General features: G+C 47.1%; 1 protein-coding gene across 1 annotated transcript in view; it reads left to right on the top strand.

Annotated features, from left to right (window-relative positions):
* The first annotated feature begins 11,239 nt into the window (after nucleotides 1-11,239).
* TRIM33 (tripartite motif containing 33) overlaps nucleotides 11,240-25,688 on the top strand; it is a 106,600-nt gene continuing 92,151 nt past the window's right edge. Inside the window, 2 exon segments of the mRNA XM_038749210.1 lie at nucleotides 11,240-11,292; nucleotides 11,294-11,712. Of these exon segments, the coding sequence (XP_038605138.1) occupies nucleotides 11,240-11,292; nucleotides 11,294-11,712 (472 nt within the window).

The raw sequence follows: 25,688 nt of genomic DNA, 5'->3' as shown, positions 1-25,688 counted from the left end.
ACATGGTTTCCCTTAACATCTGGGATACTGCGGAAACACCACAGGATATCAGGGATGTCATCATCACCATCATCATCTTCAAGAAGAAAGGAAAGACTGCCTGAATTGTCAGTGAGCCTGTGTGGACACTGGCAACCCTGATGGTACCACCCTCCTCTCTCCCTTTCTCTCCACCTAAGAGTTCTGAAGAAATTTGGGAGGGAAATTAAGAGCTCTGAGAAAATGCGGATGCTCCATTGTTATGAACTGCCTCTTTCCCTGAGGCCTGGCAAATTGTCATTCGAGAAATGACCCTGGGCAAGAGAGGCTGAGGAGCCTCACTTATATTCCTGGAAAACTACAGAACCTATCCGGGAGCTTTTGGGAAAAATGAGGGGAGAACGGTGAGTACCCGAGGGCTTGAGTGACACAGAAGTGCTGAGGTGGCAGATGGGGGAAATGGCAGATTAATCAGGGAAGGCATCTGGGAGATGTAATTTCAGAAGGGCCTTGAAGATGGCAAGAGTAGTGATCTGATAGACCTGAAGTGGGGAGGGAGTGCCAGGCAGAAGCGAGGGCACGGACAAAAGGCCAGCCAGAACGAGGAGGGGCTCTTCAGGCTGCTACACAGATGGGCGATAGGGTAGGGTGAATGTGTACAGATTTCTGATAAATTGCGTCCTGTCCAGGTTCCTCGTTGCATTCTTCAGTATGATTACAAACAGTAAATTACACAGGACAGGACCCACTTCACATTCTTGCTTTACCTCATTAGCTGAAGGCAATGGATTGCATGGGGCTCTCCTGGATCTAACATAGCCAGCTGTACCATTGTGAAGCAGTCACATAATTTTAAGGGCTACCTCAGGTCAGCCGCTTCTACTGTGGATGTCATGTCTGTGGGGGAGTGGGAAGAATCCGTGTCTCAACTCCAGAGAAAGCTGGACAGATTTATAGCTCTGAAAACTTTTAGTTTTGACAAATCTTAACGTTATTAAGATCATCCACAGGCTACTGTAATCTCCCAAGTACAGGCCCCTGGTACAGTACGTCGATTGATTGCATTGCTGGTTTGATTAAATGCATATTACTTTTCCGGAGACTCTGGAGCTTATCTGAATTAATAACAATTCTATACATACTTGTACCTTGGTTTTATGTAGCGGTTTTGCTTTTTGTTAGGATGATGTCCAACCTTTTATTGGCCTTTTCAGCTGCAGTTGCACAGTGGACTAACAATTTGATAGAACAATGGACAGTGTCACCAGGATTTTTTTTTTATAACTCCTTACTAATGGCTCTGGACCTATTGTGGAGTTGTGGCTTGGATTATTTTTCCCTTGTTCATATTGTCACAGAGAAGCTCATCTACCATTTTTTGTTCAGTGGCTCAGTTTGATGATTTTCTGCAGTTTATGTACATCAGTATTTTATCGTGTATTATCTGCAAACCATTTATCATTTGCTTAGCAGCACCTACAAATGTGGAGATTTCGCTGCTCACTCTTCTTTATGAAAACATTACATAAAATTTGTTCTGGCACTGGCACTTCTCCAATACTCTGTAATATGGGCTGTTGGATACAGGGTGTTTGGGAAAGTGTGGATGGCTCAGCACAACCCATCATCACTACTGAAAACCTCAAGTGCAGATTTTACTGCACTTATCCTTACCTTACCCTAAAAAATACCCCCACAAGCAGACAGTTCTAGATAAAGTTGAATGAATGATTGAATAAATAAAGAAGCAGCAGTGCTGTCTGACAATTTCCTGAATGACCCTATTTCACAAGGAAAATAAAAAAGGTGCCCCCACAATTGCCTGCTTCAATCAAGCTACGTCGGACTCCATAGTAGGCCATGGCCAGAGAATTGCACACTTGCAGGGCCAAGACTTATGGAAATAATTAAAAAAAAAACCCCGCCAGGTTACATAAAGATAAAAAAGGTTAATCTTAAAAAATAACAAAGACTGTATCACATAACCTCACTAGAATTGATAGTGCAGTGCTAGACTATTGGATGAGTTTCACCAATTACAGTGGTTTACCCTCTTTATAGCAATACACTCAGGGATTGGTTTTACAATTTTGCCAGTCTTCTAGATGGTACCTACTGAGGTGAGATTTTAATTACTGAATTTGTGAAATCTGTTGCTAGCCTGTAAACTTTTCCTTAAAAAATCTAAGTGGCTTGTGGTCAGGGATGGTGTTTACCAATTCTATTGGATTGTACCCTTTGAAGCACTTAGTGCAGTGCTCGGCCCATAGTCAGCGCTTAATACCATCGACTGATTTACTGTTGGAAAAACATCTGGGACACTGAAGATGAATGACTTGTATTTTACATTACCATGCCAGTTTTTTCCTTCCTACTACGTAAAGTGTGATTTTTATTTATCAGCTACTACAATTTTATACACCTTAGTTGTGACCTATAGTGATTTACCTATCACCTCCTGGATTGCATTTGCAGTTGCCAACATGGGAGAAATTACTGTTTGAAAAGAGGAAAATCCACTGGTGAAGCCCCCAGTGTTTGATAAATACCATGAATACCACTATCATTTCTACCACTTCATTTTATTATCCTATGCTACGATCCACCACACCTCCTTGGCTCTAGGGTAATAGGTCAGAATTTGTATCACCAAATAATAGCATTTGAGCACTAGTGATATGATAGGTATTTTGTGATTTGTGGAATAACTTTCGCCAACCCTAAGCACTTGAGTCTGTATTTCTTAAAAGCTTAAATTCAAATCCTCATACTCTGTCGCTTCCCCTATCACGCTGGGAAGCAGCTTGGTTCAGTGGAAAGATCAAGGGCTTGGGAGTCAAGAGGACATGGGTTCTAATCCCACCTCCAACACTTGTCATTCATTCCTTCAATCGTATTTACTGAGCGCTTACTGTGTGCAGAGCACTGTACTAAGCGCTTGGGAAGTACAAGTTGGCAACATAGAGAGACGGTCCCTACCCAACAATGGGCTCACAGTCTAGAAGGGGGCGACAGAAAGCAAAACAGAAGATATTAACACAGTAAAATAAGTAGAATAGTAAATATGGACAAGTAAAATAGAGTAATAAATCTGTATAAACATATATACAGGTGCTGTGGGGAGGGGAAGGAGGAGGGCGGGGTGGGTGAAGAGGGGGAGAGGAAAAAGGGGGCTCAGTCTGGGAAGGCCTCCTGGCGGAGGTGAGCTCTCAGTAGGGCTGTCTGCTGTGACCTTAGGCAAGCCACGTCACTTCTCTGTGCCTCAGTTACCTCATCTGTAAAATGGGGATTGAGACTGTGAGCCCCACGTGGGACAACCTGATGACCTTATATCTCCCCAGGGCTCGGCACATAGTAAGCGCTTAACAAATACCATTATTATTATTATTATTATTATGTCTGTCTCCCCCACTAGACTCCTTGTGGACAGGAATCGTGTTCACCAACTCTGTTGTACTGTACTCTCCCAAGCGCTTAGTACAGTGCTTTGCACCCACAAAGCACTCCATAAATATGGATAATAATAATAATAATGGTATTTGTTAAGCATCTGCCTCCCCCTTCTAGACTGTGAGCCCATTGTTGGGTAGGGACCGTCTCTATATATTGCCAACTTGTACTTCCCAAGCGCTTAGTATAGTGCTCTGCACACAGTAAGCGCTCAAGAAATACGATTGAATGGATGAATGAATGTGCCAAGTACTATTCTAAGCACTGGGGGAATCAAGGTGATCAGGTTGTTCCACGTGGGGCTCACAGTCTTCACCCCCATTTTACAGATGAGGTAACTGAGGCACAGAGAAGTCAAGTGACTTGCCCAAAGTCACACAGCTGACAAGTCCCCCTCCCCACCCCCCCCGCCTTACCTCCTTCCCCTCCCCACAGCACCTGTATATATGTCTATATGTTTGTACGTATTTATTACTCTATTTGTACATATCTATTCATTTTATTTTGTTAATATGTTTTGTTTTGTTCTCTGTCTCCCCCTTCTAGACTGTGAGCCCACTGTTGGGTAGGGACCGTCTCTATATGTTGCCAACTTGGACTTCCCAAGCGCTTAGTACAGTGCTCTGCACACGGTAAGTGCTCAATAGATACAATTGAATGAATGAATAAATGAATGAAAGTGGTGGAGCCGGGATTGGAAGCCACGACCTCTGACTCCCAAGCCCGGGACGGATAACTTATGTGACTGGCCTGTTACAGGAGCGAATGCGCGCAAAGAAGGGAAAAGTTTCCATGACTCTTTTTAAAACGTTAAACCGTCACTGTTCATGGATTTGGCCTAAGAGTGTCTCCTCGCCCCTTGTCTTCCTCCTCATCGCCACCAAGTGCGGTCGGAATGGAATGTGCATAGAGCTTTAATTCTATTTGTTCCGACGTTTTTCATTCATTCATTCAATCGTATTTATTGAGCGCTTACTGAGTGCAAAACATTGTACTAAGCTCTTGGGAAGTACAAGTTGGCAACATACAGAGACGGTCCTTACCCAACAACGGACTCACAGTCTAAAAGTTTTTCATTCATTCATTCATTCAATCGTATTTATTGAGCACTTTCTGTGTGCAGAACATTGGACTAAGCGCTTGGGAAGTACAAATTGGCAACATATAGAGACGGTCCTTACCCGACAATGGGCTCACAGTCTAAAAGCTTTTCATTCATTCATTCAATCGTATTTATTGAGCACTTACTGTGTGCAGAGCACTGTACTAAGCGCTTTTGACAACTGTCTCCACGGTTTGTCTTGTTGTCTGCCTCCCCCTTCTAGCCTGGGGGCCCGTTGTGGGGTAGGGACCGTCTTTAGATGTTGCCGACTTGTAATAATAATGACTGCACTTATTAAGCGCCTACTATGTGCAAATCACTGCTCTAAGTGCTGGGGAGGTTACAAGGTGATCAGATCCCTTCTAGACTGTGAGCCCGCTGTTGGGTAGAGACCGTCTCTATATGTTGCCAACTTGTACTTCCCAAGCGCTTAGTACAGTGCTCTTCACACAGCGCTCAATAAATACGATTGAATGAATGAATGAATGAATCAGATTGTCCCACGGGGGTGGGGGGGGTGGGGGGCTCACAGCCTTAATCCCCATTTTACAGATGAGGTAACTGAGGCCCAGAGAGTGAAGTGACTTGCCCAAAGTCACCCTGCTGACAAGTGGCAGGGCCGGGATTTGAACCCATGACCTCTAACTCCAAAGCCCGTGCTCTCTCCACTGGGCCACGCTGCTTTCCGAGCGCTTAGCACACATTCATTCATTCAGTCGTATTTATTGAGCGCTTACTGTGTGCAGAGCACTGTACTAAGCGCTTGGGAAGTACAAGTCGGCAACATAGAGAGACGGTCCCTACCCAACAGTGGGCTCACAGTCTAGAAGGGGGAGACAGAGAACAAAACATATTAACAAAATAAAACAAATAGAATAGATATGTACAAGTAAAATAAATCAATAGAGTAATAAATACGTACAAACATATATACATATATACAGGTGTTGTGAAGAAGGGAAGGAGGTAAGGTGGGGAGGAGGGGGAGGAAGGAGGGAGCTCAGTCTGGGAAGGCCTCCTGGAGGAGGTGAGCTCTCTAGACTGTGAGCCCACTGTTGGGTAGGGACCGTCTCTATATGTTGCCAACTTGTACTTCCCAAATGCTTAATACAGTGCTCTGCACACAGTAAGCGCTCAATAAATACGATCGATTGATTGATTCTAGACGGTGAGCCCACTGTTGGGTAGGGACTGTCTCTCTATGTTGCCAACTTGTACTTCCCAAGCGCTTAGTCCAGTGCTCTGCACACAGTAAGCGCTCAATAAATACGATTGATTGATTGATTCTAGACTGTGAGCCCACTGTTGGGTAGGGACCGTCTCTCTATGTTGCCAACATGTACTTCCCAAGCGCTTAGTCCAGTGCTGTGCACACAGTAAGCGCTCAGTAAATACGATTGATTGATTCTAGACTGTGAGCCCACTGTTGGGTAGGGACCGTCTCTCTACCAATCAATCAATCGTATTTATTGAGCACTTACTGTGTGCAGAGCACTGGACTAAGCGCTTGGGAAGTACAAGTTGGCAACATATAGAGACGGTCCCTACCCAACAGTGGGCTCACAGTCTAAAAGGGGGAGACAGAGAATCTATCAATCAATCGTATTTACTGAGCGTTTACTTTGTTCAGAGCACTGTACTAAGCGTTTGGGAAGTACAAGTTGGCAACATATAGAGACAGTCCCTACCCAACAGTGGGCTCACAGTCTAAAAGAGTGGGCTCACAGTCTAGAGGACAAAACATATTAACAAAATAAAATAGAATAGATATGTACAAGTAAAATAGAGTAATAAATACGTACAAACATATATATATATATATATATATATATATATATATATATATATATATATACAGCGTGGCTCAGTGAAAAGAGCCCGGGCTTTGGAATCAGAGATCATGGGTTCGAACCCAGACCCCGCCACCTGTCAGCTGTGTGATCTTGGGCAAATCACTTAACTTCTCTGGGCCTCAGTTACCTCATCTGTAAAATGGGGATGAAGACTGTGAGCCCCACGTGGGACAACCTGATCACCCTGTATCCTCCCCAGCGCTTAGAACAGTGCTTTGCACATAGTAAGCGCTTAACAAATGCCAATTATTATTATTATTATTATACAGGTGCCGTGGGGAAGGGTAGGAGGTAAGGCAGGGGGGATGGAGGGGGGAGATGTTGCCAACTTGCAGCGTAGCTCAGTGGAAAGAGCCCGGGCTTTGGAGTCAGAGGTCATGGGTTCGAATCCCGGCTCCGCCACTTGTCTGCTGTGTGACTTTACGCAAGTCACTTAACTTCTCTGTGCCTGTTCCCTCATCTGTAAAATGGGGATTAAGACTGCGAGCCCCCTGTGGGACAACCTGATTGCCTTGGACCCTCCCCAGCGCTTAGAACAGTGCTTTGCACATAGTAAGCGCTCAATAAATACTATTGATGATGACGATATCATTACTATTACTTCCCAAGCGCTTAGTCCAGTGCTCTGCACACAGTAAGTGCTCATTAAATACGATCGATCGATTGATTGGCTATCATTAAGCGCTTACTACAGTGCTCTGCACACAGTAAGCGCTCAATAAATACGATTGATGATGACGATATCATTACTATTACTTCCCAAGCGCTTAGTCCAGTGCTCTGCACACAGTAAGCGCTTAATAAATGCTATCATTAAGCGCCTAGTACAGTGCTCTGCACAGTAAGCGCTCAATAAATACGATTGATGATGACGATATCATTACTATTGCTTCCCAAGCGCTTAGTCCAGTGCTCTGCACACAGTAAGCGCTTAATAAATGCTATCATTAAGCGCCTAGTCCAGTGCTCTGCACCCAGTAAGCGCTCAATAAATACGATTGATGATGACAATATCATTACTATTACTTCCCAAGTGCTTAGTCCAGTGCTCTGCACACAGTAAGCGCTCATTAAATACGATCGATTGATTGGCTATCATTAAGCGCTTACTACAGTGCTCTGCACCCAGTAAGCGCTCAATAAATACGATTGATGATGACGATATCATTACTATTACTTCCCAAGCGCTTAGTCCAGTGCTCTGCACCCAGTAAGCGCTCAATAAATACGACTGATGATGACGATATCATTACTATTACTTCCCAAGCACTTAGTCCAGTGCTCTGCACACAGTAAGCGCTCATTAAATACGATCGATTGATTGGCTATCATTAAGCGCTTACTACAGTGCTCTGCACCCAGTAAGCGCTCAATAAATACGATTGATGATGACGATATCATTACTATTACTTCCCAAGCGCTTAGTCCAGTGCTCTGCACACAGTAAGCGCTCATTAAATACGATCGATTGATTGATTGGCTATCATTAAGCGCATACTACAGTCCTCTGCACACAGTAAGCGCTCAATAAATACGATTGATGATGATGATATCATTACTATTACTTACCAAGCGCTTAGTCCAGTGCTCTGCACACAGTAAGCGCTCAATAAATGCGATTGATGATGACGATATCATTACTATTAGTTCCCAAGCGCTTAGTCCAGTGCTCTGCACACAGTAAGCGCTCATTAAATACGATCGATTGATTGGCTATCATTAAGCGCTTACTACAGTGCTCTGCACCCAGTAAGCGCTCAATAAATGCGATTGATGACGACGATATCATTACTATTACTTCCCAAGCGCTTAGTCCAGTGCTCTGCATACAGTAATTGCTCATTAAATACGATCGATTGATTGATTGGCTATCATTAAGCGCTTACTACAGTGCTCTGCACCCAGTAAGCGCTCAATAAATACGATTGATGATGACGATATCATTACTATTACTTCCCAAGCGCTTAGTCCAGTGCTCTGCACACAGTAAGCGCTTAATAAATGCTATCATTAAGCGCCTAGTCCAGTGCTCTGCACCCAGTAAGCGCTCAATAAATACGATTGATGATGATGATATCATTACTATTACTTCCCAAGCGCTTAGTCCAGTGCTCTGCACACAGTAAGCGCTCATTAAATACGATCGATTGATTGGCTATCATTAATTGCTTACTACAGTGCTCTGCACACAGTAAGCGCTCAATAAATACGATTGATGATGATGATATCATTACTATTACTTCCCAAGCGCTTAGTCCAGTGCTCTGCACACAGTAAGCGCTCATTAAATACGATCGATTGATTGACTGGCTATCATTAAGCGCTTAGTACAGTGCTCTGCACACAGTAAGCGCTCAATAAATGCGATTGATGACGACGATATCATTACTATTACTTCCCAAGCGCTTAGTCCAGTGCTCTGCGCACAGTAAGCGCTCAATAAATACGATCGATTGCTTGACTGACTGAAGGGAGGAATGAATGAAAAATGGAGTCGCAGGTTCTCCTTGGGTCCTTCGTGCCCTTTTCTTACCTTCGTCCCCGAGAGCCGGAAAAACGGAAAGATCCAGAAACGAGGGGGCAGAATGGCGGTACCGGGGAGAGGAAGGGGGGGAAGGAGCGACCCGAGGGTGCGGCAATGGCGGCGGGTGGGAGCGTCGTCTGAGGTAAAGTCCCGTCGACATGGCACCGTCGCCTCAGGCCCCGCGCGACGCTGAGGAGACGACGGCACGCGGGCCCGCCCCCTCAGCGCGCGTGCGCGCTCGCTCCCGCGCGACGCTGAGGAGACGACGGGACGCGGGCCCGCCCCTCAACGCGCGTGCGCGCTCGCTCCCGCGCGCCGCGGTGAGGGAGGGGGGGAACTCTCGTCAGGGGAGAAGCCACTCAACGCGCGTGCGCGCTCGCTCCCGCGCGTCGCGGTGAGGGGGCGGAGCTCTCGTCAGGGGAGCAGCCACTCAACGCGCGTGCGCGCTCGCTCCCGCGCTTCGCGGTGAGGAGCTCTCGTCAGGGGAGCAGCCACTCAACGCGCGTGCGCGCTCGCTCCCGCGCGTCTTGGCGAGGGAGGGGGGAGAGCGGTGAGGCTGGATCCGCCCCCTCGCCGCGGGGCGGGGGCGCTCTCGTCAGGGGAGCAGCCGTCACCTCCCTCAGGCCCCGCGCGACGCTGAGGAGACGACGGGACGTGGACCCGCCCCCTCTACGCGCTCGCTCCCGCGCGTCGCGGTGAGGGAGGGGGGAGAGCAGTGAGGCTGGATCCGCCCCTCGCCTGGGGAGCAGCCACTCAACGCGCGTGCGCGCTCGCTCCCGCGCGTCGCGGTGAGGCTGGGTCCGCCCCCTCGCCCGGGGCGGGGGAGCGCTCGTCAGGGGAGCAGCCACTCAACGCGCGTGCGCGCTCGCTCCCGCGGTGAGGGAGGGGGGAGAGCGGTGAGGCTGGATCCGCCCCCTCGCCCGGGGCAGGGAAGCGGCCCCTCAACGCGCATGCGCGCTCGCTCCCGCGCGTGGCGGTGAGGCTGGATCCTCCCCCTCGCCCAGGGCGGGGGAGCTCTCGTCAGGGAAGCAGCCGTTGCCTCGTCCCCTCAGCGCGCGTGCGCGCTCGCTCCCGCGCGTCACGGTGAAGGGGGGGGGAGCTCTCGGCAGGGGAGCAGCCACTCAACGCGCGTGCGCACTCGCGGTGAGGGAGGGGGAGAGCGGTGAGGCTGGACCCGCCCCCTCGCCCGGGGCAGGGAAGCAGCCCCTCAACGCGCATGCGCGCTCGCTCCCGCGCGTGGCGGTGAGGCTGGATCCGCCCCCTCGCCCAGGGCAGGGAAGCAGCCACTCAACGCGCGTGCGCGCTCCCTCTCTCCCGCGCGTCGCGGTGAGGCTGGATCCGCCCCCTCGCCCGGGGCGGGGGAGCTCTCGTCAGGGGAGCAGCCGTCGTCTCGCCCCCTCAGCGCGCATGCGCGCTCGCTCCCGCGCCTCGCGGTGAGGGAGGGGGGGAGCTCTCGTCAGGGAAGCAGCCCCTCAACGCGCGTGCGCGCTCGCTCCCGCGCGTGGCGGTGAGGCTGGATCCGCCCCCTCGCTCGGGGCGGGGGAGCTTCTCGTCAGGAGAGCAGCCACTCAACGCGCGTGCGCGCTCGCTCTCTCCCGCACGTCGCGGTGAGGCTGGGTCCGCCCCCTCGCCCGGGGCGGGGGAGCTCTCGTCAGGGGGAGCAGCCGTCGCCTCGCCCCCTCAGCGCGCGTGCGCGCTCGCTCCCGCGCGTCGCGGTGAGGGAGGGGGGGAGCTCTCGTCAGGGGAGCAGCCCCTCAACGCGCGTGCGCGCTCGCTCCCGCGCCTCGCGGTGAGGGAGGGGGGAGAGCGGTGAGGCAGGATCCGCCCCCTCGCCCGGAGCAGTGAAGCAGCCCCTCAACGCGCGTGCGCGCTCTCTCCCGCGCGTCGCGGTGAGGCTGGATCCGCCCCCTCGCCCGGGGCGGGGGAGCTTCTCGTCAGGGGAGCAGCCGTCGCTTCGCCCCCTCAGCGCGCGTGCGCGCTCGCTCCCGCGCGTCGCGGTGGGGGGGGGGGAGCTCTCGTCAGGGGAGCAGCCACTCAACGCGCGTGCGCGCTCGCTCCCTCGCGTGGCGGCGAGGCTGGAGCGGCCGTCGCCTCCCTCAGGCCGCGCGCGACGCTGAGGAGACGACGGGACGTGGAGGGGGGGGGAGGGAGGGGAGGGGGCGGGCGGGCTCGCGCCCCGGAAGCCCGCCCCCTCGGCGCGCGTGCGCGCTCGCTCCCGCGCGTCGCGGTGAGGGAGGGGGGAGAGCGGTGAGGCGAGGTGGAGGCGGGGGGGGGGGCCGCTCTCGCTGCGGCTGCGGCTGAGGCGGGGGGCGGCGGGTTCAAAGAGGAAACATGGCGGAAAACAAAGGCGGCGGTGAGGCCGAGAGCGGCGGAGGAGAAGGGGGGGGCGGCGGCGGCGGCCGGGCCCGGAGCGGCGGAGGCGGAGCCGCCGCTCGCCGCGGCGCTGGTGGAGGAGGCGGGGGACGACGACGAGGACGACGACGGCGGCGGGGCGGCCGAGGACCCCGCGGCCTCCACATCCACCTCAACCACCACCACCACCACCACCACCTCATCGTCGTCGTCGTCGTCGTCGTCGTCGTCGGGCCCCGCGCCCCCGCCCCCCGCGTCGGGGCCTCCCCCCGGGCCCCCGGCCTCGCTGCTGGACACCTGCGCCGTGTGTCAGCAGAGCCTGCAGAGCCGGCGCGAGGCGGAGCCCAAGCTGCTGCCCTGCCTGCACTCCTTCTGCCGCCGCTGCCTGCCCCAGCCCGAGCGGCAGCTCAGCGTGCCCATCCCCGGAGGAAACAACGGAGACATCCAGCAAGGTCAGCCACCGCTCGGGTGGACTTGGGCATATTTAGTGCTCTATTTTATTCGTACCTATCTAATTTATTTCATTCTGTTGGTACGTTTGGTTTCGTTCTCTGTCTCCCCCTTTCAATCAATCAGTCAATCAATCGTATTTATTGAGCGCTTACTATGTGCAGAGCACTGTACTAAGCGCTTGGGAAGTACAAATTGGCATCACATAGAGACAGTCCCTACCCAACAGTGGGCTCACAGTCTAAAAGGGGGAGACAGAGAACAGAGCCAAACATACCAACAAAATAAAATAAGTAGGATAGACCTTCCTTTCAGACCGTGAGCCCACTGTTGGGTAGGGACTGTCTCTGTACGTTGCCAGCGGATGTATTTGTGCATATTTATTACTCTATTCGTACATATCTAATTTATTTTATTTTGTTAATATGTTTGGTTTTGTTCTCTGTCTTCCCCCTTTCAGACCGTGAGCCCGCTGTTGGGTAGGGACTGTCTCTCTACGTTGCCAGCGGATGTATTTGTGCATATTTATTACTCTATTCGTACATATCTAATTTATTTTATTTTGTTAATATGTTTGGTTTTGTTCTCTGTCTTCCCCCTTTCAGACCGTGAGCCCGCTGTTGGGTAGGGACTGTCTCTAGACGTTGCCAGCGGATGTATTTGTGCATATTTATTACTCTATTCGTACATATCTAATTTATTTTATTTTGTTAATACGTTTGGTTTTGTTCTCTGTCTCCCCCTTTCAGACCGTGAGCCCGCTGTTGGGTAGGGACTGTCTCTAGACGTTGCCAGCGGATGTATTTGTGCATATTTATTACTCTATTCTATTCGTACCTATCTAATTTATTTCATTCTGTTGGTACGTTTGGTTTCGTTCTCTGTCTCCCCCTTTCAATCAATCAATCAATCAATCGTATTTATTGAGCGCTTACTATGTGCAGAGCACCGTACTAAGCGCTTGGGAAGTACAAATTGGCATCACATAGAGACAGTCCCTACCCAACAGTGGGCTCACAGTCTAAAAGGGGGAGACAGAGAACAGAGCCAAACATACCAACAAAATAAAATAAGTAGGATAGACCTTTCTTTCAGACCGTGAGCCCACTGTTGGGTAGGGACTGTCTCTGTACGTTGCCAGCGGATGTATTTGTGCATATTTATTACTCTATTCGTACATATCTAATTTATTTTATTTTGTTAATATGTTTGGTTTTGTTCTCTGTCTCCCCCTTTCAGACCGTGAGCCCGCTGTTGGGTAGGGACTGTCTCTAGACGTTGCCAGCGGATGTATTTGTGCATATTTATTACTCTATTCGTACATATCTAATTTATTTTATTTTGTTAATACGTTTGGTTTTGTTCTCTGTCTCCCCCTTTCAGACCGTGAGCCCGCTGTTGGGTAGGGACTGTCTCTAGACGTTGCCAGCGGATGTATTTGTGCATATTTATTACTCTATTCTATTCGTACCTATCTAATTTATTTCATTCTGTTGGTACGTTTGGTTTCGTTCTCTGTCTCCCCCTTTCAATCAATCAATCAATCAATCGTATTTATTGAGCGCTTACTATGTGCAGAGCACTGTACTAAGCGCTTGGGAAGTACAAATTGGCATCACATAGAGACAGTCCCTACCCAACAGTGGGCTCACAGTCTAAAAGGGGGAGACAGAGAACAGAGCCAAACATACCAACAAAATAAAATAAGTAGGATAGACCGTCCTTTCAGACCGTGAGCCCACTGTTGGGTAGGGACTGTCTCTAGACGTTGCCAGCGGATGTATTTGTGCATATTTATTACTCTGTTCTATTCGTACCTATCTAATTTATTTTATTCTGTTGGTACGTCTGGTTTCGTTCTCTGTCTCCCCCTTTCAGACCGTGAGCCCACTGTTGGGTAGGGACTGTCTCTAGACGTTGCCAGCGGATGTATTTGTGCATATTTATTACTCTATTCGTACATATCTAATTTATTTTATTTTGTTAATACGTTTGGTTTTGTTCTCTGTCTCCCCCTTTCAGACCGTGAGCCCACTGTTGGGTAGGGACTGTCTCTAGACGTTGCCAGCGGATGTATTTGTGCATGTTTATTACTCTATTCTATTCGTACCTATCTAATTTATTTTATTCTGTTGGTACGTTTGGTTTCGTTCTCTGTCTCCCCCTTTCAGACCGTGAGCCCGCTGTTGGGTAGGGACTGTCTCTATACGTTGCCAGCGGATGTATTTGTGCATATTTATTACTCTATTCTATTCGTACATATCTAATTTATTTTATTCTGTTGGTACGTTTGGTTTTGTTCTCTGTCTCCCCCTTTCAGACCCCACTGTTGGGTAGGGACTGTCTCTAGACGTTGCCAGCTTGGACTTCCCAAGCGCTTAGTACAGTGCTCCGCACCCAGTAAGCGCTCAATAAAGACGATTGGTGATGATGTATGGAGCGCCTACTGCGTGCGCGGCACTGGGCTGAGCGCTTGGGGAGCAAGGTCAGCCAACGCTCCGTCGTTCAGGCGGATGTAGTTGTATATATTTATTACTCTATTCATTTTATTCGTGCATATCTACTCTATTTTATTTTGTTAGTACGTTTGGTTTTGTTCTCTGTCTCCCCCTTCTAGACTGTGAGCCCACTGTGGGGTAGGGACTGTCTCTACATGTTGCCAGCTTGGACTTCCCGAGCGCCTAGTACAGTGCTCCGCGCCCAGTAAGCGCTCAATAAAGACGATTGATGATGATGTATGGAGCGCCTACTGCGTGCGCGGCACTGGGCTGAGCGCTTGGGGAGCAAGGTCAGCCAACGCTCCGTCGTTCAGGCGGATGTATTTGTATATATTTATTACTCTATTTATTCATTTTATTCGTGCATATCTACTCTGTTTTATTTTGTTAGTACGTTTGGTTTTGTTCTCTGTCTCCCCCTTTGAGACTGTGAGCCCACTGTTGGGTAGGGACTGTCTCTAGATGTTGCCAGCTTGGACTTCCCAAGCGCTTAGTACAGTGCTCCCCACACGGTAAGCGCTCAATAAAGACGATTGATGATGATGATGTATGGAGCGCCTACTGCGTGCGTGGCACTGGGCTGAGCGCTTGGGGAGTCCCAAGTGGGCAACATGACTGCACACAGTAAGTGCTCAATAAATACGATTGATGATGATGTATGGAGCGCCTACTGCGTGCGCGGCACTGGGCTGAGCGCTTGGGGGGTCCCAAGTGGGCAACATAACTGCACACAGTAAGCGCTCAATAAATACGATTGATGATGATGATGATGATGTATGGAGCGCCTACTGCGTGCACGGCACTGGGCTGAGCGCTTGGGGGGTCCCAAGTGGGCAACATGACTGCACACAGTAAGCGCTCAATAAATACGATCGAATCATCAATCATATTTATTGAGCGCTTACTGTGTGCAGAGCACTGTACTGAGCGCTTGGGATGTCCAAGTTGGCGACATGTAGAGACGGTCCCTACCCAACAGCGGGCTCACAGTCTAAAAGAGGGAGACAGACAACAAAACCAAACATGCTAACAAAATAAAATAGAGTAGACATGTACAAGATAAATAAATCAATAAATAGAGTGATAAATATCATCATCATCAATCGTATTTATTGAGCGCTTACTGTGTGCAGAGCACTGGACTAAGCGCTTGGGAAGTACGAGCAGCGTGGCTCAGTGGAAAGAGCCCGGGCTTTGGAGTCAGAGGTCATGGGTTCGAATGAATGAATTGAATGAGCCCCCTCCAATTGTCCTCATCCCCCCCGCCGCCTTAGCTTCTTTCCCCTCCCCACAGCACATGTTTGTACTTATTTATTACTCTATTTTATTTGTACAAATTTGTTCTACTTATTTTATTTTATTAATACGTTTTGTCTTGTTTGTCTCCCCCTTCTAGACTGTGAGCCCACTGTTGGCTAGGGACCGTCTCTATGTGTTGCCCACTTGGACTTCCCAAGCGCTTAGTACAGTGCTCTGCACACAGTAAGCGCTCAGTAAATACGAATGAATGAATAGCGAGCCCAACAGCGGGCTCACAGTCTTGAAGGGGGAGACAGACAATGAACCAAAACACACTAATAAAATAGAGTAGTTCATTCATTCAGTCGTATTTATTGAGCGCTTACTGCGTGCATAACACTGGACTGAGCGCTTGGGAAGTCCCGAAGCAAAGCATATTAATAAAAAAGAGTAGCTCCTTCAGTCGTTTTTATTGAGCGCTTACTGTGTGCACAGCACTGGACTGAGCGCTTGGGAAGTCCCAAGCGGGCAACGCAGTGAGCCCAACAGCGAGCTTACAGTCTAGAAGGGAGAGACAGACAACGAAGCAAAGCATATTAATAAAATAAATGTAGTAGTTCCTTCATTCAGTCGTTTTTATTGAGTGCTTACTGCGTGCACAGCACTGGACTGAGCGCTTGGGAAGTCCCAAGCAGGCAACAGAGTGAGCCCAACAGCGAGCTTACAGTCTAGAAGGGGGAGACAGACAACGAGCATATTAATAGAATAGAGTAGTTCCTTCATTTAGTTGTATTTATTGAGCGCTAACTGCGTGCATTACACTGGACTGAGTGCTTGGGAAGTCCCGAAGCAAAGCATATTAATAAAATAAATAAATAGAGTAGTTCCTTCATTCAGTCGTTTTTATTGAGCGCTTACTGCGTGCACAGCACTGGACTGAGCGCTTGGGAAGTCCCAAGTGGTCAACAGAGTGAGCTCCCAGTGAGACAGACAACGAAGCAAAACATATTAATAAAATAAATAGAGTAGTGCCTTCATTCAGTCGTTTTTATTGAGCACTTACTGCGTGCACAGCACTGGGCTGAGCACTTGGGAAGTCCCAAGCGGGCAACAGAGTGAGCCCAACAGCGAGCTTACAGTCTAGAAGGGGGTGACAGACAATGAAGCAAAGCATATTAATAAAATAAATGGAGTAGTTTATTCATTCGTATTTATTGAGCGCTTACTGCGTGCACAGCACTGGACTGAGCGCTTGGGAAGTCCCAAGCGGGCAACAGAGTGAGCCCAACAGCAGGCTCACAGTCTAGAAGGGGGAGACAGACAACGAGCATATTAATAAAATAAATAGAGTAGTTCCTTTATTCAGTCGTTTTTATTGAGCGCTTACTGCATGCACAGCACTGGGCTGAGCGCTTGGGAAGTCCCAGGCGGGCAACACAGTGAGCCCAACAGTGGGCTCACAGTCTAGAAGGGGGAGACAGACAACGAAGCAAAATATATTAATAAAATAAACAGAGTAGTTCCTTCATTCAGCCGTATTTATTGAGCACTTACTGCGTCCTTAACACTGGACTGAGCGCTTGGGAAGTCCCGAAGCAAAGCATATTAATAAAATAAATAGAGTAGTTCATTCAGTCGTTTTTATTGAGAGCTTACTGCGTGCACAGCACTGAACTGAGCGCTTGGGAAGTCCCAAGCGGGCAACAGAGTAAGCCCAACAGCGGGCTCACAGTCTAGAAGGGGGAGACAGACAACGAAGCAAAACATATCAATAAAATTAAATAAATAAATAGGGTAGGTCCTTCATTCAGTCGTATTTATTGAGCACTTACTGCATGCACAGCACTGGACTGAGCGCTTGGGAAGTCCCAAGCGGGCAACGTAGTGAGCCCAACAGCGGGCTCACAGTCTAGAAGGGCGAGACAGACAACGAAGCAAAACATATCAATAAAATTAAATAAATAAATAGGGTAGGTCCTTCATTGTCGTATTTATTGAGCACTTACTGCATGCACAGCACTGGACTAAGCGCTTGTGAAGTCCAAGTTGGCAACATAGACGGTCCCTACCCAACAGTGGGCTCACAGTCTGGAAGGGGAAGACAGACAACAAAACATAGTAATAAAATAAAATAAATAGAATAAATATGTACAAATAAAATAGAGTAATTCAATCGTATTTATTTAGCACTTACTGTGTACAGAGCATTGGACTAAGCGCTTGGGAAATCCAGGTTGGCAACATAGACGGTCCCTACCCAACAGTGGGCTCACAGTCTGGAAGGGGAAGACAGACAACAAAACATAGTAATAAAGTAAAATAAATAGAATAAGTATGTACAAATAAAATAGAGTAATTCATTCATTCAGTCATATTTATTGAGCACTTACTGTGTGCAGAGCAGTGGACTAAGCACTTGGGAAGTCCAAGTTGGCAACATAGCGAGGTCCCTACCCAACAGCGGGCTCACAGTCTAGAAGGGGGAGGCAGATGATGAAACAAAGCATATTAATAAAATAAATACATAGAGTAGTTCATTCATTGTCGTATTTATTGAGTGCTTACTGTGTGCAGGGCACTGGACTAAGCGCTTGGGAAGTCCAAGTTGGCAACATAGAGAGACGGTCCCTACCCAACAGCGGGCTCACAGTCTAGAAGGGGGAGACAGACAACGAAACAAAACATATTAATAAAATAAATAGAATAAATATGTACAAATAAAATAGAGTAATTCATTCATTCAATTGTATTGAGTGCTTACTGTGTGCAGAGCACTGTACTAAGTGCTTGGGAAGTACAAGTTGGCAACATACAGAGACGGTCCCTACCCAACAGCGGGCTCACAGTTTAGAAGGGGGAGACAGAGAACAAAACATATTAATAAAATAAAATAAGTAGAATAAATATGTACAAATAAAATTAATAGACTAATAAATACGGACAAACATGTATACGTATATACAGGTGCTGTGGGGAGGGGAAGGAGGTAAGGCGGGGGGGATGGGGAGGGGGAAGAGGGGGAGAGGAAGGAGGGGGCTCAGCCTGGGAAGGCCTCCTGGAGGAGGTGGCCTGCCAGGGTGCCCGGGCCCCACCGGGATTGTGGGGAGGAAGGAGGGAAGCGACTTGAATTGGACGTCGAGGGCCCGGAGGCAGCAATGCCTAAAAAGGGGTTGGGGCGAGGAGCGCCCGCTGCACTTGATAATAATAATGATGGCATTTATTAAGCGCTTACTATGTGCAAAGCATTATTCTAAGCCCTGGGGATTCATTCATTCAATTGTATTGAGCGCTTACTGTGTGCAGAGCACTGTACGAAGCGCTTGGGAAGTACAGATTGGCAACATTCATTTATTCAATCGTATTTATTGAGTGCTTACTGTGTGCAGAGCACTGTACTAAGCACTTGGGAAGTACAAGTTGGCAACATAGAGAGACGGTCCCTACCCAGCAGCAGGCTCACAGTCTAGAAGGGGGAGACAGACAACAAAACATATTAGCAAAATAAAATAAATAGAATAAATACGTACAAGGAAAATAGAGTAATAAATATGTACAGATACATATAAATATACAGGTGCTGTGGGGAGGGGAAGGAGGTAAGGCGATGGGGAGGGGGAGGAGGGGGAGACAAGGTGATCAGGTTGTCCCACGGGGGGCTCACAGTCTCAATCCCCATTTTCCAGATGAGGTCACTGAGGCCCAGAGAAGTGAAGTGACTTGTCCAAGGTCACACAGCTGACAATTGGCGGAGCCGGGATTTGAACCCCTGATTCCAAAGCCCGGGCTCTTTCCACTGAGCCACGCTGCTTCTCTAACCACTTGATCGGTGACATCTCACGTCTCCTTCTCCGAACGGCGGGACGGAGAAAAAAAGCAGCTCTCGGGAACCTCTCTGACACTGTTAAGGGCAGAAGGGGGGAGGAGGGCGGGGAGAAATTCGCTTTTCCCTCCCCCCTCTGCCGGCCTCTCCAGAAAGGGGGAGTGGAAGTGGAGGAAACGCAACTTGTCAATCTGGAGCAATTCGACTGCCTTCGAACCGGAACCACACTTTCTAACGTGACCCGAGTTTGGCTATCTTCGCATTTTGGGAGTGGCAGGCCTAGAAAGTAAAATAACCTTTATTTTTCACCCCTCCCCCCAACCAGTCAACACCACATATTGAGTGCTGAGCGTGTGTGTGGATCATTCATTCATTCATTGAATCGTACTTACTAAATGCTTACTGTGGGCAGAGCACTGTACTAAGCGCTTGGGAAGTACAAGTCGGTAACATATAGAGACCGTCCCTAAACAACAACGGGATCACTGTTCAAAGTGCCGGGATGAGCGCTAGCGAATTGGCGGACATGATCTCTGCCCTCACAGAGTTTACAATCTGACAGAAAAAGCAGTCGCCGTGAGCAGAATTTGAATCCTCCAGTGTGACAGTGGATTTTGAGTCCAACATCTAAACCACTCAGCCATCAAAACTGCCAGAATGAATTTCCTCCCTGTGTTCAATTTTTCTGCCCACCTTTTTTTTCTTTTAAAGTGGACATCATTCTGTAGTTACTGTGTTACGTTGTGAGTCTCTACTCACTGGAGGAAGTGAGGGCTACAACATTAGGGAACCGAGAAAGGATGGGGGTCAACCTAAATTTCTTCGGCTTGTCCTTTAGTTGAGACTTCAGAGAATAGCCTCTTCCAATTTCAGAGGTTGCCTGTCTCTCAAAAAGTAAACGCATGCAGTTGTCAATTATTTTATAGTCTCTATTATAACAGTAAACCTGGACAGCTTGATAGGGCGGCGACTAAAATCTGTTTTAGATTTCAACTTAGACCCTCTCCAGGGGCCCATATCCCTGCTAAAATAGTAGAGTACCTGAAGCTACGGCTGCTGCTCTCAAATGACTCTCACCAACTCTCAAGGACACATGGGAGAAAGGCATATATGGTGGTTGTATGACTCTGAAATGGTGCATTCCTTACACTTCTCACTTCATACTCTCTCTTTACTGGCTCCAGTTCTAGCAAATTCCCACTATAAAGTATTATTTGGCCCCAGCTCTGCCCATACATTAACTATCACCTTAGGTTTAGTGGGTGTAGGATGGTGTAGAATCTTGAGAAAGAGGAAACTCAGATAATAAGGATCCCTCATCTCCCCCCCCCACCCACCCCAACACACATTGTGTGCATAATCTGTCTTCAGTCCCCACTGGAATTGATGGTGCACCTGTCCTCTCTCACCCCTTACACTCGGAGCCCTGAGCAATTAGGTAGACAAGGCCTGTGTCTAATCTGATTATCTCATTTCTACCTGAGCAGTTCGAACAGGGCTTGGCACATAGGAAGCACTTAACAAATACCATTGTTATTATTCAGCAATAGGTTGGTCTGGTCAAATTCACCTAACCCAGGGTTCTCCAAGCTGCTTCTTTGACTTTATGCAACTCCCCGGCTTCCTGTATATTTTTTATGTGGACATCTTGATCACTGGTTATGGTAAGGTGAGAGGTCGAGAAGAAAAACAAATGAAATGATCCCTCATCTTAAAAGAAGCCATAATAAAACCGAACAAAAGTTGCTTGGGAATACACTGCACCGAATTTAATACTAGCATGCAAACATTGCCCAGGTATGCTGGTGGACCTCCTAAGGTTCAAATACCTAGATGCTACCTTCAGGAAAAATCCTCCTGGGGAACCACAACTCTAGGAAGGTGTTAGTTACAGTGTTAAACAAACAAATCAGTTTTAATTGCTTGGTTGCTTTTGTTTCCCAAAATATTGAAAACAAAAATTTTTCAGTTGGGTTAACTTGGAGTTGTCACTTTTGGAGTGCATTTCCTGAACTTCTGACTCTGACTTCTATAGTTTATTATCAGAGCTACTTGGAGTATTTAAACGGGGAACTTTTTTGAGCCACATTTGGTTTAATAAAAAGAGGTTTATATGTTCCTTTCTGGCTTTATAATGAATGTTTATGTAGTCGTAAAGTTCTGTCTGTGTAGAAGGATTTGATCTCAGTAGTTGTCAGACTTTTTAGGTACTTTGGATTTTGACTACACCAAGCTAGGATTTGCAAAAAAGTTTTTAATATGTCATTTGAATTTTGAGAACTTGCAGTTTTAAAGAGTATTCACAAATTTTCGTAGGCACTCCCCTTTTACGCTTCCATTTTTTTATGATGATGTTAGTATTTCAATTTAAAAAGTCATATTTTCATGGCTTTTAAATTCCAAAAAATCAAAGACAAAGTCTGATGTGCTAAATTTTTTATTCCAGTATGAGTGTGTTGTCAGTTTAACTGCTTACTTTGAGTAAAATAAATGGAAATTGTTAAAGGTTAAAATTATGCAGCCATATTTCTCAGGAACATGCAACTGGAAAAATGTCCCTAGATGAAATCCTTGAGGCTGGGGTGCTTCTCCAAGTTCACAGTTGACATTATTGTAAAAATGCTTTTCCGTTTTGTGGGGGGAATTGAGGGTTAAAAGTGATTTTAATGGCCAGGCCTTCCTTAGATTCATTTTTGTACGGTGTATCTTGCATTGTTTACCTCTCAAAATGCATATCTTATTAAGAATTGATTTGCCCTTCCCTGAGGAAAAGTGCTCCCTAATGTGCTGAAGATGTTATTGGTACTTAAGTCGGAAGAAAATGATCCTAAGTATTTACTTTAGTGTGCACACCCACTGATACAACTGCGGCATTGCTACTACTTCAGAGAAACAATGTCCATTTAGCTGGATTTTGACCACCTTTGTTTCTCTGACTCGGTCTTTATTGCCTCAGTTCAAAGACAGTGGACCACCTTATTTGTGTTGTGAGATTAATCACTGAATGAGAACTAGCCGCTGTAGCAGAGGTAGGCCCAGACGATCTAACTGCAGGTTGAAAAATTACAGAATCCACATATTAATGGGCTTACTAGCTCATATTAATCAGCTCTGGTGACAAAGATTTGATCCTGGTTGCAGTTCATGTTGGTATGGCTTAAAAGCATTTGGTTGAGCTGAGGAAGACCTGGAATTTTTCCAGGAGATTGCAACCTTGAGTGTCCCTTTTTATTGGCCCAGGAGTTTCCTAGATTGACTGCTAATGTCTTGAGGTGGTGGGGAGGGTAACTAACAGATCAGCACTACTTCTCCATCCCACGGACAGCCTGTCTGGACTGCCTCGAGGGTAGTGGGGGTCCCTGCAGGAAGTAGAGACAAGATGGAGACTGGAAAAGCCCAAGCATCTGCCAGCCAAACAGAATGTTCTGGCATCATAGTATTCCAGGAGGGTGGGGAGATGGTACTAATGGCCTAGATTCCAAACGATAAATCCCGTCTGTATGGTGTAATACATGCTAGTGTCCAGTTGGCACCCAACTTTAGGTTTGCTGCATGCAGAAATCAGAAAAAAATAGGGTTGTTTTTTTTTTAAACCAGAAAATTCCTTTCCCGGGCAGATACAGTCAGGGTATAAAACTTGAAACCGAAGGCTTATGAGCAGGGATATCAAAGTATTGGATATAGAGCCCTTTTTCCTATCTTATTCTTTCACTCTTAGATGGATTTATAAAAGAATCTATTGAATTGATTTTTTTTCTTTTGAATACCACCCTCTCCCCTAAAGGGGTATTTCCTGAGCCCTTCCCCCCCCCGCCCCGCCCGTGCAAACTCATTGAGATTTTTTTTCTTACAACAGATAAACTCTTTAGAGGAAGTTCATGTCTTTCAAAAAAGAGTCTGTCAAGCCTATGCTTGGTCTCTGACAGACAAATTCTCAGAAGATCACCTTGTTAGGAGGAATTGTAGTAATAGAAATTAGTCACAACGTAGAGGAATTCTGTTTCTGTGAATACCAGGATTTGGGGGGTTGAAGAAATGGTGAAGGGAATACTTTTTAGAAACTACATGGCGGGGGGCGGGGGTTCTCTTTTATTACTCCTAAAAACTTGTACATTCAGATGTGTGAGGAATAGGTCTCCCAGCATTGGGCGGATTGATTTCCTGGCTTAGCCCTACTGCACCATCTCGTGCAATACCTCTTAATATTTATAAATAGAGCCAAACAATTATGGATTTGGTCCATTGTTTCCCGTGAAAATGAGGCAGAAATAAGAAAAGTGGAGGCTTTGGGCTGCAGCTGAAAGGTGGCTGCTGCTAAATGAAGAGGATCCCCTGTTAAGTAAAAAAAAAAATACATAGACATAAAGGGGATAAAAATGATTGAATAAATGAAACAGCTGCATGTGGTCTGTGGATTGCAGCTGGAAGGAGGCTTCCCATTAGGCTAAGAAATACATAAATATGAAATGAGGCAGCTGCAAATTAGTTTTTCCTCATTCAACTGACCCTGAATTGAGATAATGGATAAATGGAGACCATAGCTACCATCATCCCATAGGTGTTAAAGTTGTTTGGTCTTGCTAGAGAAGTAGAGACAGCGCCCTATCTGAGCTGGGAGGTATCTTTCTGTGGGTCACCGATTGGGTTGGTGCTAATACCTCAATTTTCATACATTTACACACATATATTAGGACCTCTTAAAGCTAATTAGTACTAAGAATTTGCATACTATTAGGGTCTCCTCAAGCTTAAAGATTAAGCTTAATAGCTGTGCACATAGAAAAAGTCTCCATTTAGTGCACCACAAAGTACAGAAATTTCATCTTAAAAATAATTTAAGCCGTGATCATTTTATCAAGAGCTAATGTGCAATAGTGGAGGCCCAGAAAATGGACTGTGGAATGAAGAATGTCAGCTTTTCAAAAAATGAATCATCATCACATTCATCAAGGGCCTTTATTAAACACCTGTGTACAAAGCACTGTTCTAGATACTTGGGGATGGTACCAAAAAGGTACATTGTCCCCGCCTTCGGGTCATAAATTTTAATGGCAAAGCTCTTTGTGGGCAGGAAATGGGTCTCTTGTTATATTGTACTCTTTCAAGCGCTTAATACAGTGCCCTGCATATAGTAAGTGCTCAATAAATGACTGACAAATAAAAATTGCAAAATATGCAGCAAGTAAAAAAAAATGAGAACAGATAAAAATGAGCAACTACGCAAATAAGATCTCATCCTTGAAAGTATTTATTGAGCACTTACTGTATACAGAGCACTGTACTGAGTGATTGGGTGAGTACAGTACAGTAGAGTTGGCAGACACATTCCCTGCCCACAACAAGCTTACAGTCTAGAGGTACCCATAAGTGTTAAGCTGGCTGCTGAAATGATGGAATATTTGTCCCAGAATGCTTGTTGAAGGAAGTTAATTGTAGGTGGGTTTTGAAAATGGAGAGAGAGCTTCATGTGGAGAGAAGAGGTGTGCTTAGTGGGTCAGAAAAGGTAATTACAATTAAAACGTTAACGGGGGAGCAAAGAAATGGAGCTGGGGCGTAATAGGAGGAGGAAAACTTTGAGGGCAGTGGTTGGATGCTTTGTTGTGTGAGAAGAAATGGGCAGCCAGTGGAGGTTTTTGAGAAGGGAATCAATGGTGTTTATTGAGTGCTACTGTCTGCTGAGCACTATACTAAATGATTGGAAGAGTACAACTGAATTAGTAGAAATGATCCCTGTCCTTTAGAAGCTAACAGTCTAATGGGAAGTACCGATTTCTGAGCCACACTTTAAGAAGATGTGTGTTGCTGAATCTAGACAGACTGAAGAGAAGAGGGTTGAGGTGGGGGAAACCAGTAAAAATGCTCCCGGAACAGGCAGTCAATCAGTGGTTTTTAATGAGTGCTTACTGTCTGCAGCCATTACTGAGCTCTTGGGAGAGTACAGTACAACAGTTGGTAGATATGTTCCCAGTCCACTAAGAGCTTACAGTGTAGTGGAGGTGATGACCAAATTAAGATCAGGGAAGCAACGGAGTATAAGGGTATGTATGTAAATGTTGTGGGGATGGGGTGAATAGCGAAGGGCTCAGTGGGGTCTGGGCATAGGTGATGCAAAAAGGAGGGAGAATAGGGTAGGAAGGTGAGAGGTTAGCCAGTGAAGGCTTTGTGGAGAAGATGATTTTAGAAGGGCTTGGACAATGGGGAGAGTAGCCGTCTGTTGTTATTAAAGTGAGAGGGAGTTCTAGGCAGGAGAGAAGGTGTGAGTTAGGAGCCAATAGTGAGAGAGGTGAGTTTGAGACACAGTAAGTAGGTTGGCTTTAGAGGAGTGAAGTGAACGTGCTGGGTTGTAGCTAACCAGATGCGAGGTTAGGAGGGAGAGAGCTGAGTGAGTATCATAAAGGCTATGGTAAGGAGTTTTTGTTTG

Source organism: Tachyglossus aculeatus, chromosome 7 (assembly GCF_015852505.1).
Source record: "Tachyglossus aculeatus isolate mTacAcu1 chromosome 7, mTacAcu1.pri, whole genome shotgun sequence".
Lineage (NCBI taxonomy): Eukaryota > Metazoa > Chordata > Mammalia > Monotremata > Tachyglossidae > Tachyglossus > Tachyglossus aculeatus.
This window is presented reverse-complemented; position numbering and strand designations above follow the sequence as displayed.